At 39.0% G+C, this 13,619-nt stretch overlaps 1 protein-coding gene across 1 annotated transcript in view; it reads left to right on the top strand.

Moving 5' to 3' along the window:
- Window positions 1–12,338, top strand: part of pggt1b (protein geranylgeranyltransferase type I subunit beta) — a 41,221-nt gene extending 28,883 nt beyond the window's left edge. The window contains exons 6-9 of the mRNA XM_033017448.1: window positions 8,083–8,128; window positions 10,215–10,399; window positions 11,490–11,598; window positions 11,848–12,338. Of these exons, the coding sequence (XP_032873339.1) occupies window positions 8,083–8,128; window positions 10,215–10,399; window positions 11,490–11,598; window positions 11,848–12,029 (522 nt within the window). The 3' untranslated portion in view covers window positions 12,030–12,338. The remainder of the gene's footprint in view (window positions 1–8,082; window positions 8,129–10,214; window positions 10,400–11,489; window positions 11,599–11,847) is intronic.
- The last annotated feature ends 1,281 nt before the right edge of the window (window positions 12,339–13,619 follow it).

The following is a 13,619-nucleotide window of genomic DNA, read 5'->3' as shown; positions in this document are numbered from 1 at the left end:
TGTCTGGGCATTTTGAATTCAATGAATGAGGATTCCTTTGGTACTTACATTTAGAAATGCAGACAAATAAGTAATCAACTATTCCAGTAATGTTTCAGGAATTGTTTTGTTCAGTAAGCCACTGAACGAATAGGTAATATTAGTGGTTTAATGTTACAGCGCCCTTTTTAGATAATAGAAGACATTTAGAGAAAACATAGCACATGCAGGCAAAAGGGATTACTGAATTGGAACAGCTTCGAGTTTAATGCTTTCTAAAGTTTTTCTTTCCTTCAACTAATTAAGTTTTAAAATTATTTCCTATAGTAACCTTTCAGTAGAGGATTGGGACAGAGTCGTTCCAAAAATGTCAGTCTTTATTAGAATCTGTTGCTTATTTGTCTGCTTTTCTAATTTGTACCAAAGGAGTTTGTATTAATTAAATTTAGCTTCCAATGTTGTACTAGATGTACTGTACCGTGATTCCTAAACCTATTGGAGAGGATAAATTTAAAATCGATAATGTATGATCATTGTTATTAATCAGCACCTAGTATTTGGTAATACTTCAACCATTGTTCAAGCTTGGAACTGAATTACTTAGAGCAATTGGTTTGGAGGTGATCTAATGCGGATGAATTTGAGGATTGGATTGTGCACGCACTTCTAGATGTTTTAATTTTGTTTTCTGTTTAAGTTTACATAAACTCGTATCGTTAAAAAATTACCTATTTGGCCCATTACCCCATTGTTGAAGATGTGCTACCCACCTTGCAACTCTTGAATCGTTAACATGCGTAAATGAATGCGTGTGATAAATTTCTGTCACACTGTGCCTTGACGTGGAGAGAAAAGTTCTCCTTGACTCCCTCTAAATACTTCACTTCACGAATGACTGAATTCTCCCTGGTTATTGGACAATGTCTCCAAGACTTAATTTTTTTCCATAAAATCTTCCTTCGGCTCTTGTTCCATTGACAGTAGGCCTCAGAATTGAAAACATTTCAGTAGGCCACATCCTTTTAAATCTCCTCTGCAAAAATGTCAATCGTATTCTTCTTGTAATGTGGTTAATAGACTATAGCTGTGCCATAACTAGTTTACAGCACTAGTAGACTTTCTCTATTTCCGTTAATACAGGAAAAGGAAGAATCTAGTATGTTGCTTTACCTTCTTGCTAACTATGGTCATAGAATATATGAAATGAGTTTGAACAAGCTGATCCCTCAAAGCTACCCTTTCATTAAAATCATTAATGTTCTCATCCAGTGTGTGTTTTTGGCTTTGCTTTTGTCTGTCCCAGGAGATTTGTTTCTGGGTTAGGGAGTGTATAGTTCTAATGCCCCAGGCGTCATAAATGTGGAGTATATAAATATATTTACTACTCATCATTAAGGGCTAAAATTATATGGTCTATTTAGGCTGACAGATAGCAAGCCTTTGCTTGCTATTTGGTTTATTATTGTCAAGTTGTGTGGTACAGTGAAAATCGTTGTTTAGTGTGCAATCCAGACTGCACATACTATACATTAGTACATCAGGTAATGCAAAACAAAGTACAGAATATAGTGTTACAGCTACAGAGAAAATGCAGATAAAAAAGCACAAGGCCACACTCGGGTAGATTGGAAGATTAGAAATTCATTCTCTGCATATGAGATGCCTAAAAGCCTAATAATAACAGAGAAGAATATGTAAGAGTATATGCTAGTGCAGTCTAGAGGTTGACAAAGTATTTAGATTTATTGATCAAAGGCTACAGGTATTTCTCTATTCTTGGAATGTGGTTTGTAATTTAAATCAGGATGATGTGGTATTGGAATCTTGTGGTTCGGTACCTGGTCACATTCAGCCTTTTTAACCATGATAATTACATTTTTTCCTGCAATCCTGTAACCATTCTCTTGATTGAACAATAATAGAACTTAATCTTAAATATTTAAAGTAAATTCCTTATGTCAAAGTTGCTTGGAAATGAGTTCAGTATTAAAAATAAGCCGGCATTTTGCTGCTGACGATGTTCAAGATGACATGGAATGTATATACTCTAGATTCTGAAGGGAATGAACCAACAGTTGGCCTGGACTAAATGACATCAATAAGCTTTTCACCCGCTGAGTTTATCCAGCATTTCTGTCTATCTTCGATTTTTCCAGCATCTGCAGTTCTTTCTTAATCAATAAGCAAAAGAGTTATTTTATAGCCTAATATGTCTAAACATGCATTTTATACCGGAATATGTCAAAACGTGTATTTTATATCCCAATATATCTGGGGTGGAATAAATCTTATTCTAAAATTACATGTTGAAGAGAAGTTCAGTGATACATTAATAATGGAATACCCTACAGAAGCCTTAGCAGGGGTGTAATGCAATTTCTAGGTTGTGGAAGCAGTGTTCTGGTGCCCTGCACTACATTAGCCTTAGGTTTCCCATTCTAGTGCAAAGACATTATGTTCATATAGTACAGGATCAGCAGTATTTCGATTTGTACTCTTGCTCACTGTATGCTCACTGTTATCAACACTTCAGCATTCCCTTGCTGTTACTCTGCTACTGCCATCAGTATGTTTGCTCGCTGTCTTTAAACTAAGCATCTGGTCTGACAGAAGTAGGCCAACGACTGTGATTATATTTAGCAACTGATGAGATTAAAAGCAGCAGGGAGTTGCCAGCAATGGTAATTGGAGGAAATATCTAATATGTTGCTTGCAGCAAAATGTCCCGACATGCAGGAGTATGCAAAAATGGTGCCAAACTTTAATTATTTCAGTGACATGATTTGTTTTAATTATTTTTGAAACTTACAAAATGCTTAATTTATTTTTCCCATGTATGACATCTTGTGGGGTTTTTTGTACCTCACCAGCAGTTTCAGGTTTAACCATGGAACTGCTTTTTGGGTACAAAAGTCTTTCCTCCATCTTAATATTTACCACAATTATATTAACTTGGAAAAAATATTTACCAGTCAAGAAATTAAATCACATTATGAACCCTTCATGTTTCTGATCACAACAATGCAACCGGGACATTACATTATTTTTCAGAATATAATTTCACCTTTGTCTTGATTTTTAAAAAATCTAAAAAGTGCGGCTACTATTCCTTTAAAATTCACATTCATCAGACAAGATCAAGCATGTCTTTTAATCTGAACAATGTTTTAAGTAATTACTTACTGTTCATCAGCTCGCCACTGCAGCTGGTGTGGTAGAGTTGAGTAGCATAGATACAGGCCCTCTGGCCCAATTCGTCCTTGTCAACCATTTGTCCCATCTAAGCTAGTCCCATTTGCTGCCATTTGGCTTCTATACCATGAAATCTTTCCTATCCATGTATCTGTCCAAATGTCCTTTAAATGTTGTTATTGTACCTACCTCAACTTCCTCGTTCTACCTACCACTCTATGTGAAAAATTCCCTTCATACTTTAAATCATATGCCACCTGGTTCTTGATTTCCAACACCCAGGAAAAATACACTACATTCACCCTATCTATTCCCCTCATGATTTTATATACCTCTGTAAGATCATCCCTCAGCTTACTGAACTCAAAGGAATAAAGTCCTGACCAACGTCTCCCTATAGATCTGGCCCTTAAGGCCAAGCAGAATCTTTGTTAACCTTTCTAGCCTGTTGGCATCTTTCCCATAGCAGAGTGACTAAAACTAAACACTATGCTTCAAGTGCAGCCTTACCGACGTCTGTAACATAACATCTCAAATTCTGTATTCATTTCCCTGTCTAATGAAGGCAAACGTGCCAAAAACTTTCTTCACTGCCCTATCTACCTTCTATGGCACTTTCAGGGAACAATGTTCTTGTATACGATCCTTCTGCTCTACAACACTCCATAGAGCCCTACTGTTCACTGTGAAGGTCCTGCCTTGGTTCGATTTCCCACAATGCGATGCCTCTCACATATCTGAAATAAATTCCATTTGCCATTCCTCGGCCCGCTTGCCCATTCCAATCAAGTTTACCATCAAATAGTTATACGGTACCATTAAAGTTGGCTTTGTCCGGATCTGAACTTTAGCTTGTGGACCAGCCCTGTCTTTATCCTTAATGATTTTAAAGCTCGTAGAACTGATCCCAAAAGACTCATCCTCTGACACTTCAGCCACTTGACCTGCGCAGTTCCTTAAGAGTAGGTCAAGATTTTCCTTTTCTATTGTAGGTCCATCTACATGTTGCCTAAGGAAACTTTCCTGACCACACTTGATAAATTCCACCCCATCTAAGCTCTTGACACTGACAGTCCCAGTCTATATTGGGAAAGTTAAAATCAAAGGTTTCAATGGTCTTTTATTATCACGTGTACCAATTAAGGTACAGTGATATGCAAATTAACATAGACATACAAAAAAAAAGCAGCAAGACACGCAACTACATAAAAGTTAACATAAACATCCACCACAGCGGATTCCCTGCATTCCTCACTGTGATCGAACGCAAAAAAGTCCAAACTTCTTCCTCTTCTTTATTCTCCCGCGGTCGGGGCAGTAGAACCATCCGTCGGGGCGATCGAAGCTCCTGCAGCCGGCGGTCAAAGCCCCTGCATTGGGGCGATCAAAGCCCCCGCGACATAGTCCCCATGTCGGGGTGGTCGAAGCTCCTGCAGCTTGGAGTCCTCGAATTCGGTCTCTGACCAGAGACCACGAGCTCCGTGATGTTAAAGTCCGCAAGTACCCACGGTTAGAGCTCTCAAAATCGGTCTCCCAACAAAGGTCGCCAACTCCTCGATGTTAGGCCGCAGTACGGAAGGAGATACGATACGGAAAAAAATTGCATCTCAGTCGAGGTAAGAGATTAGAAAAAGTTTCCCCCACTCCCCACATAAAACAAGCTAAAGAACACTAAAAACATATATTTAACACGTACTATTAAAACACAAAGAAGGAAGGGACTGTTGGCGATTTTAACTGCACCCATGTAGTCTCGCTGGATGATTCTTCAGTCATGCCATCTGGGTTGCTGCCGTAATGTTATCCTTGATCAATAACGCAACTCCTTTTTTCATCCACTGGCGTGATGAGACAAGTGGCACCGAAAATACTTTAGATTTATTGTTCACATCTCATCCAGATTTAATTTCGGAAGTTTTATCATGTGCTGGAATTAGCGATCATTATATTATCCAAGCAAAACTGCACACAAAGCTTTACATAAATGACATCCATGAAAAAGTCACAAGTACAACCCTTCCAAATGTGAAACCATGCGTGTTGCCAGAAAGAGGAATCCAGGCGTTACATCTTAAAATATACTTGGTGCCACCCTTGAATCCAAACAAACCAAGTATCTTGGCATCAAATTACAGAACGATCTGCGTTGGAATGGTCAGACTCATCAAGTCAAGTTTATTCGTCACATACACATACGAGATGTACAGTGAAATGAAAAGTGGCAATGCTTGCGGATTGTACAAAAAAACTACAAAACACAATGGAACAGAAACACATATTCACATATTACATATTTGTAGGAGGAAAAAAAGAAAAAACAGCAATTTTAAAAAGACACCACACAACAGTAAAATGGTACAGTAAAGTTAGTCCCTAGTGAGATAGGAGTTTACAGGCCTAATGGCCTCTGGGAAGAAACTCCTTCTCATCCTCTCCGTTTTCACAGCGTGGCAACGTAGGCGTTTGCCTGACCGTAGCAGTTGGAACATTCCGTTGCTGGGGTGGAAGGGGTCTCCTATGATCTTGTTGGCTCTGGAGTTGCACCTTCTGCTGTATAGTTCCTGCAGGGGGGCGAGTGTAGTTCCCATAGTGCGATTGGCAAAACGCACTACTCTCTGCAGAGCCATCTTGTCCTGGGCAGAGCAGTTCCCAAACCAAATCATGATGTTTCTGGACAAGATGCTTCCACAGCCGCTGAGTAGATGCACTAGAGGATCCTCAGAGACGCTCTGAATTTCCTCAATTGCCTGAGGTGGTAAAGGCGATGTGGACTCCCAGGTATTTAAAGCAGCTCACCCTATTCACAGTATCCCCATTTATCTTCAATGGTGTGTACGTCCTCGGATGATGTGCCCTCCTAAAATCCGCGATCAGCTCCTTGGTTTTTTGATATTCAAGAGGAGGCTGTTGTCCTGACACCAGAGTGCCAGATCAGCCACCTCTTCCCGGTAGGCCTTCTCATCGTTATTGGAGATCAGGCCCACCACCACAGTGTCATCAGCAATCTTGATTATAGAGTTGGAGCTGAACCTAGCCACATAGTCATGTGTGTACAGGGAGTACAGTAGGGGGCTGAGGACGCAACCCTGCAACCCATTCATGCAACGGTGAAAGCAACAGGTGTCCTAAATTTTCTGAGACGCAACTTTCATCATTGTTCAACTTCTGTCAAGGAGAAGCTGTACTTCACCCTCGTTCGACCTCATTTGGACTACGCAGTTGCAGCATGGGACCCATACACAAATAAAAACATTTCTTCCATTGAACTTGTCCAAAGACAGGCAGCTCGATTTGTTACTAATACCTATGAGAGAGAAGCGAGTGTTACCAAACTTCTGAATTCACTGGGGTGGAACCCTCTCCAAGACGGATGTGAAGCTCACCGTTTAACCTGTTTTTACAAAATGTTAAATGGCCAGCTCGACATAGATTACAAAACCTACACCAAACCCAAACCAATTAGGAGCAGACGAGGGCATTCGATCCAATTTGAGATACCAGCTACCAAGACAGATGTGTACAGCAATTCATTCTTCCCCCTCACAATTAAAGCATGGAATAGTCTTCACCCTCCCATAGTTACCCAACCAGATGCAACTAAATTTAAGGTAGCTCTTTCTTCCCCAAAACCCTTTCTGGCTTAAGTCCTCCCTCCACCACCTCCAGTTTAAATGCTATTTGGAATATTTTGGAGGACCAAGAAACTGATTGGCTAGTGACCTTTTCACTATTGAATGTTGGTGCATTTTGCAGGAGTGCTTTGTATTGTGGGGAGAGTGTGGCTTTTGACTGGGCGTTCTTTTATTCTGTGGTTATGACCACTAGTCCTAGACTCTCTCACTAGAGGAAACATCCTCTCCGCATCTACTCTATCCAGGCGTTTCACTATTCGGTAAGTTTCAATGAGGTGTCCCCTCATCCTCCTAAGTCAAGAGGTTGGAGAAATGTCTTCCTTCAGCATATGCGAATCTTTGAAATTCTTGCCTCTGTTAAGCTACAGATATGGTGAAGCATATTCAAGAAATTCTGTTGATTAATTGTTTGCTGGGATGTGAAGTTGAGGTAGAATGTCAGCTTAATGACATAGAAAGGTGGAAGGTCTAATTGCTCTACTCCTGCTCCTTGTGCTGTCCTGGAATTATAATAAACATCAACACATTTTCATGTTAAAGGTTAACTTATGATATACAGTACTATTGAAACATCAGGCATTTCATCAAAAAAAAAGTGTAGCTGCAATGTTTCTGTTTTTGCGCAAACATTCATTGGCGTATTTTGTTTCTTTGAAATTGATCATCATTGCTTGTACAGTGTTCTTGTTTTGGTTTAGTCTTGTTCTTCACTTTTGCTCATTCCCCACATACTTGCCCCAAGCTCCTCATCCCTTTTTTTCTGGAAATCCTGCATGGAAAAATACAACAAGAAATCATCTGTTTCTTGTGAATATCATTCAACATTGTAGGTAGTGATGAATGGATGAGAGACCAACAATTAAAGACATTGGTAGTAATACAAGCAGATCTTCTTCTTTCGTGTGGCGTGCACAGCCTAAAGTTGTTGGACAACTTGTTCTATTTGATCTTCCGTTTGTGCACGTCGAGTTGATTGCATTAGTGGAAACAGGGCGGACCACGTGAAGGTTGCAATCTTCCACCCCATACAAGCAGATAAGGAGAGAACATATTTAAGATGATAAGCATAGGTTATCTGTAAACTGAAAAGATTGTCACAGCATCAACAATTTTGAATTTCATATGAGCCAACATGAAACATTTTTTAGTGTTGACAGAACTCAATACTAAAATATTAGCAGTATCATATTTTCTTGTGTTACTGCACTTGTATTGTTCCACTTTATAAAAGTACATATTGCTGTTATATTTGTGAAATACATTTACATTTTTTTCCTAGTCATATGACAATGGACTCGCACAAGGAGCTGGACTGGAATCACACGGTAAGCACTTGTTTACAGTGAAAATATAATTGTTTTTTACCACGTAAATTGATTTTTTATGTGTTTGGAATGATTTTCAAAATGGTTTTTGTTTGAAATACTACCTGATCCAAAATGCTTCATAACAAAAAGTAGCTCCTGCATGCCAAATTCTTCACAAGTTCTGTAGCCCAAATTAAATTGAAGTGTACAAATAAATGTAAGTCCAGGAGCAAATAAAATCTCTGAAATTAAATTATCCACTTGCTCATATTATTCGTTTACAGAAACTCCATGATTTGCACTGGAGAACATGGATAGGGGACGTTTTGGATTGGGAACTCTGGTGAACATGGAGAGGTGATGTTGGGACCAGATATGTCACCTATCCATTTTTTCCAGAGATGCTGCCTGTCCCGCTGAGTTATTCAGTACTTCACGCCATTTTATTTTTAGAGGTACTGGCTGCTCTGATTATCGTTTTGCAAAACTTTATAAATTCTTGAATCGTTTTTTTTCAAAGGGAGGGTAGCAAATTTGTCTTTGTTCTTTAACATGGGAGGAAGAGAGAAAACAGGGGGACGACCAACAACATCAGTATAAGGAAGATGGTAGAATCTGACGTGAACAATGTAGTAACAGAACATCATGAGCAAAGTCAGCATGAATTTATGAAAGGCAAATTACTTGACTGATCTACTAGAATGAGAAGTAATATATCGATAGGGATTGAGAATATTTAATTGCACAGAAAACAAGTAGTGACAATAAACTACCATATTTCCAGGCAATGAAGATGCTATTTTTTACCCAAAAATAAGGCACGAAAATTTACCCGCGTCTTGGAGGCCGAAGGTTAGGTTGTTAGCCAAGAAAGATAGACTTGGCTATCCCTCAGTACAGGCCGTGCTGACCCGGGCCAGACACCCCACACGCTGTGACAGGAACTCTTCCGCGCCCCCCCCCCCCCCACTCCCCCACCAGCGGCGCTGTCCTTTTACAGCCACTTCCCACTTTACAGTCGCTTCCCATCAGCTGCCAGCAATGGGGGATAGACTTGGCTATCCATCAGTACAGCAACATCAAGAACTAGCTGAAAACTGATTAGTGCAATTTGTTACCGAATTGTCTGCATTTCTTTTCATTTGATACTCCTCTTGAGTATCAAATGAAAGGAAATTGAGACACCTTTGTGATGAGAAGTATAATGGAAAAAGAAGACGCTGAGCGAGAAAAGTGGTTGATTCCTAGAATTACGGAGTCATGCAACACAAAAGCAAACCTTTCGGGGCACTGTTTTGTGCTGGCTATCAAGTGTCCATCTACACTAATTTAATAGCCGTTTAGCTTCACTCAGTATGTTATAACTATAACTAGATACCGTTAAATTTTATCTGCCTGTAATTATGTGGGTGGGATTTATACGTAGTCTGAGGTGTGTTTGCGGCTGGGATTCTCGCGCAGACTCCCTCGTAGTTAGTTTAGTTTGAAGAAGCATGGGGAGAGGTCACAGCTTTCGACCATGCACGAGTATGACCACGAGTAAGATTAAAATGTACTTATACGAGAAGAAGTTTGGATAAATATCTTACTGTTTTTACTATAACAATAAATAAACTATTAATCAAGAGACTGTGTTTGGAAGATTTATCTTTCGACGGCATTGAATAGCTCGTGGGTGCGTATCGATTATCTTCTGATCCCCTGTCTTCAATTAGTGACGAAAGGACTAAATCCTTGAAACGATATAAAAATCTGTCACTACAACTAATACCCACCAACTCGCTCCCCTATCCCACCCACTCACATTCTTCTGCCACCCACCTCTTTACAGAAGCCAGCTAACCCACCACCAATGAACCTCCATTGTTTTGTGTACAAGGGCACCCAGGATTATGAGAACACTAATTTAATTTTATATAATTTAATATTGTCAAAATTGTAATCCAATTCCTTCATCATACTCCACATCCTCCCTAATGCAAATTTAGCAAAGCTATGACTTGTTTATGTGGCTATATTTTGTTTGTGAAATGAAACATCAAGAGTATCTGCATTGATCTATATTTTTAAACAAGCTGTGCTCTTTTCCTCTGGTCATAAACAGGTGGATCTACTTTCTGTGCCATCGCATCACTCTGCCTGATGGGAAAACTGAATGAAGTATTTTCTGAAAAAGAGTTAAATAGAATAAGGCGGTGGTGTATAATGAGACAGCAGAATGGTTTTCATGGACGACCCAATAAACCTGTAGACACTTGCTACTCTTTTTGGGTTGGTGCAACCTTACAGGTAATTAAAAAAACTGGAATTTTGCTTGTAGTGAAGCATCTTTCATGAGATCTAGTTTTGTTTAAGTTCTATAAAGTTCATATAGAGCATACAGGCCTGGATGATTTGCCTTGATCTAGCTTAGGAAATGGGTAGATCGATAGTTGATGGCAGTAACCTAGTTCTTGCAAAAGCTCTTGATTTTTACTGTCTATCTGCCACCCCAAGGAAAAATGACTGACTTGAGGGATTTTCTGCCTTCCAACACCTTGCCAACCCATCATCAGAATTTCTGCTCTAGTGACAGGGTACCATCCTTACCATCTGCAAATCTCACCCCAGTTATAAGCCAGCTTGTAATAAATTGATGAGTGGTTATCTTCTGTAGGAATCAACTTCTTCCCACTTGCCTCTCATGAGCTCATGAGCTTCCCGCATCCAGCAAAGGCAAGTAAGTGTGGGCAGGTGACTTCTGCAGGTGGCAAGCCCAAAGAGCAGGGGCTGCAGGTATTTTAGACTTTCAGACTTTAGAGATACAGCGCAGAAACAGGATCTTTGGCCCACCAAATCCATGCCAACCACCGATCACCCCCGTACACTAGCCCTATCCTACACACTATGGACAATTTAGAATTTTACCAAAGTCGATTAACCTACAACCTGTATGTCTTTGGAATGTGGGAGGAAAACGGAGCACCCGGGGAAAACCCATGTGGTCACAGAGAGAACGTACAAACTCCTCACAGATCCGTAGTCAGGATTGAACCTGGGTCCCTGGTGCTGTAAGGCAGCAACTCTACCGCTGCGTCATTGTAGTTTATAAACCTGCTTTGGGCGAGAATAGGAGTATATTTACAAACCTATAAGAAGATAGTAGCTTTTGTATTAACTTTAACTTTATATTTTTATTTTTGAATGTCAGAATTAAAGTGCGGCTAGATATTCTAGTGACATGACCATGACGTACTAAACGAGATGAACCCAGATTAGCATGATAATGTAAAACACAGAGCAGTAATTGTTTTAATAATCCGTTATAGTACAATGTGTATGTTGGTACATGGAAATAATTTTTCAAATGGTGAATGCAATTTAAAAAAACTTTTTGCAGCTTCTGCAGATTTTCCAGTACACTAATTTTGAGAAAAACAGGAATTACATTTTGTCGACCCAGGATCGCATTGTTGGGGGATTTGCAAAATGGCCGGATAGTCATCCAGGTAAAATTGAAATTTAATAACTGGGGTATGAATAGATATAAACAAAGCAGGTTTCCATTTGGAGATGCCATTTTTTTTAATTTCGTCAATCATAGGAGAGAGGAAAAGTTAAAATTAGAAAATACATCTCTCTGAGAAAAAATCAGTTATGATCAGATTAAATGTTTTCATCCATTTTTTAAATCCTATGTCATTATTTTCTTCCAATTTTCCCCTAATCCAGAATACATTTTTGTCTTTTTTTCCCAGATGCATTGCATGCGTACTTTGGCGTTTGTGGTCTTTCGTTAATTGGAGAGGCAGGTGTTTGCAAAGTACATCCTGCATTGAATATGAGCATAAGGGCTTTTCAGCACCTTCAGCACCTGCATCACACAGCAGAGACTAAGGAGCTGGAGCAGCACTCAGAATCTGTGCCTGACTACACATGACAAACATGGTAGCAAAAAAAATTTAAACTTAAACTGGGTTGAATATTTTTGCCCAAGGAAAAAGCCATCACCTTAGGAAAAAATCTTGTTTGAATGCTGAGGTTCCATATTAATAAGACAGCTGTACAGAATGTTCCTTTTAAACAATTGCCAATGGTCAGTAAATAGACCAATTGCTATTTGCTCTGAAATCTGATAATGCATTGAGTATGTGTTTTGAGTGAGTGGTTTGTCTATATTCTCTATAAGAAATCATTTATACTAATTTTTTTAAGAATTTTGAGCATTTAATAAATAAGTAATAATATATCTGTGTTCTCCATTTCTTTTGTGATCACACAAAATACTTCAAATGTTCTTGTCACGAATTTGTGTTAATGTTTCAGGGGGTTTTCAAACTATTTTAAACATTCTTAAAATATAATTTTACAAAATCAAAAAGTTGTGTTTTAAATGGAAGGCTATCAATATTTCATTAGGTACATTGAAACTTCACTAGAGTGCATCATTTTGTCAGAGTGATTTTCAAAGTATTTCAATATCCTTTCTATGACCTTCACCTTGCCAAGAAATGTTTTCTGCAGAGCTACTCTTGCACTCCATTGAAATTTCCAAATTCTTAAACTTAAGAATCATTTATGATCTAATTTGCTTTCTGTCTCAGCAGATTAATGTATCGAGGACAACTAGATTGCTAGAACTTCTTCTGTGAAGTCCTTCAATTATATATACCATTGTTATAATTTACCAAGTCCTCCCCAGTTTATGACGACCAACTTGTGTACAGCCCATACATGTGAACGAGCGTTTGGGAGACTGATGATATAGAATTAGTGGCTTCTAAGGGATTACTAAGGGAATTCAGTTCACGGCTGCCTTACCAGTTTGCAAACTGTCTGCATAGAACAGTTCACAGGGACGGAACTGTGCTGTAACCTGGGGAGGATTTGTATAGGAAGTCCTTGGAAATATTCTTGATCTATATCTCACCCTACTATTAGAGGACAGAATGCATTTGCCAGTATTATGAAAATGGTTTAACTACCAGAAAGTTTTCGAAGTCCATATGGAGTTTTTAGTTCCCTACCTATGACTAAATGACGCATCTTTTCTATTTGGTGAAGGTCATAGAAAGGATATTGAAAATCTTATTCTGGCTCTTGATGTCTTAGTTTGAGGAGCAAAAAAGTTAGCAAGCTTGTAGTTCATTGATTTCATAGATTTATTTTTGAGTTTCATAGTTTCCATTAGTGTAAACAAATGAAAGACATAGGAGTACCACTTATGAGTATGGTCAAGCCTTTCATTAACATTGGTCAAGGAACCTGTAACAGAATCAATCAATTACATTTGGAGCACTTAATTTGCACATTGAATACTAATTTCATCTGTTATGCCGGCATAAGGTTTATGAATTCCGATAATCATTGATTACCTACAGCAGTGATGTCGGTGTAGAAATTGAGGTGGATTCCTATGCATGTCAGATGTGCAGATTAAATTTAGAGATAATCATAGTCCATTGGCTTTGCTACTAAATGGTAAGGAATTGGTGTATTCAGACTACAGTGTGCCCAAATGATGGACTAC

This window comes from Amblyraja radiata, chromosome 3 (assembly GCF_010909765.2).
Source record: "Amblyraja radiata isolate CabotCenter1 chromosome 3, sAmbRad1.1.pri, whole genome shotgun sequence".
In the NCBI taxonomy this organism is placed as follows: Eukaryota; Metazoa; Chordata; class Chondrichthyes; order Rajiformes; family Rajidae; genus Amblyraja; species Amblyraja radiata.
The sequence above is the reverse complement of the archived record's forward strand: the minus strand, read 5'-3'. Positions and strand labels throughout refer to the sequence as shown.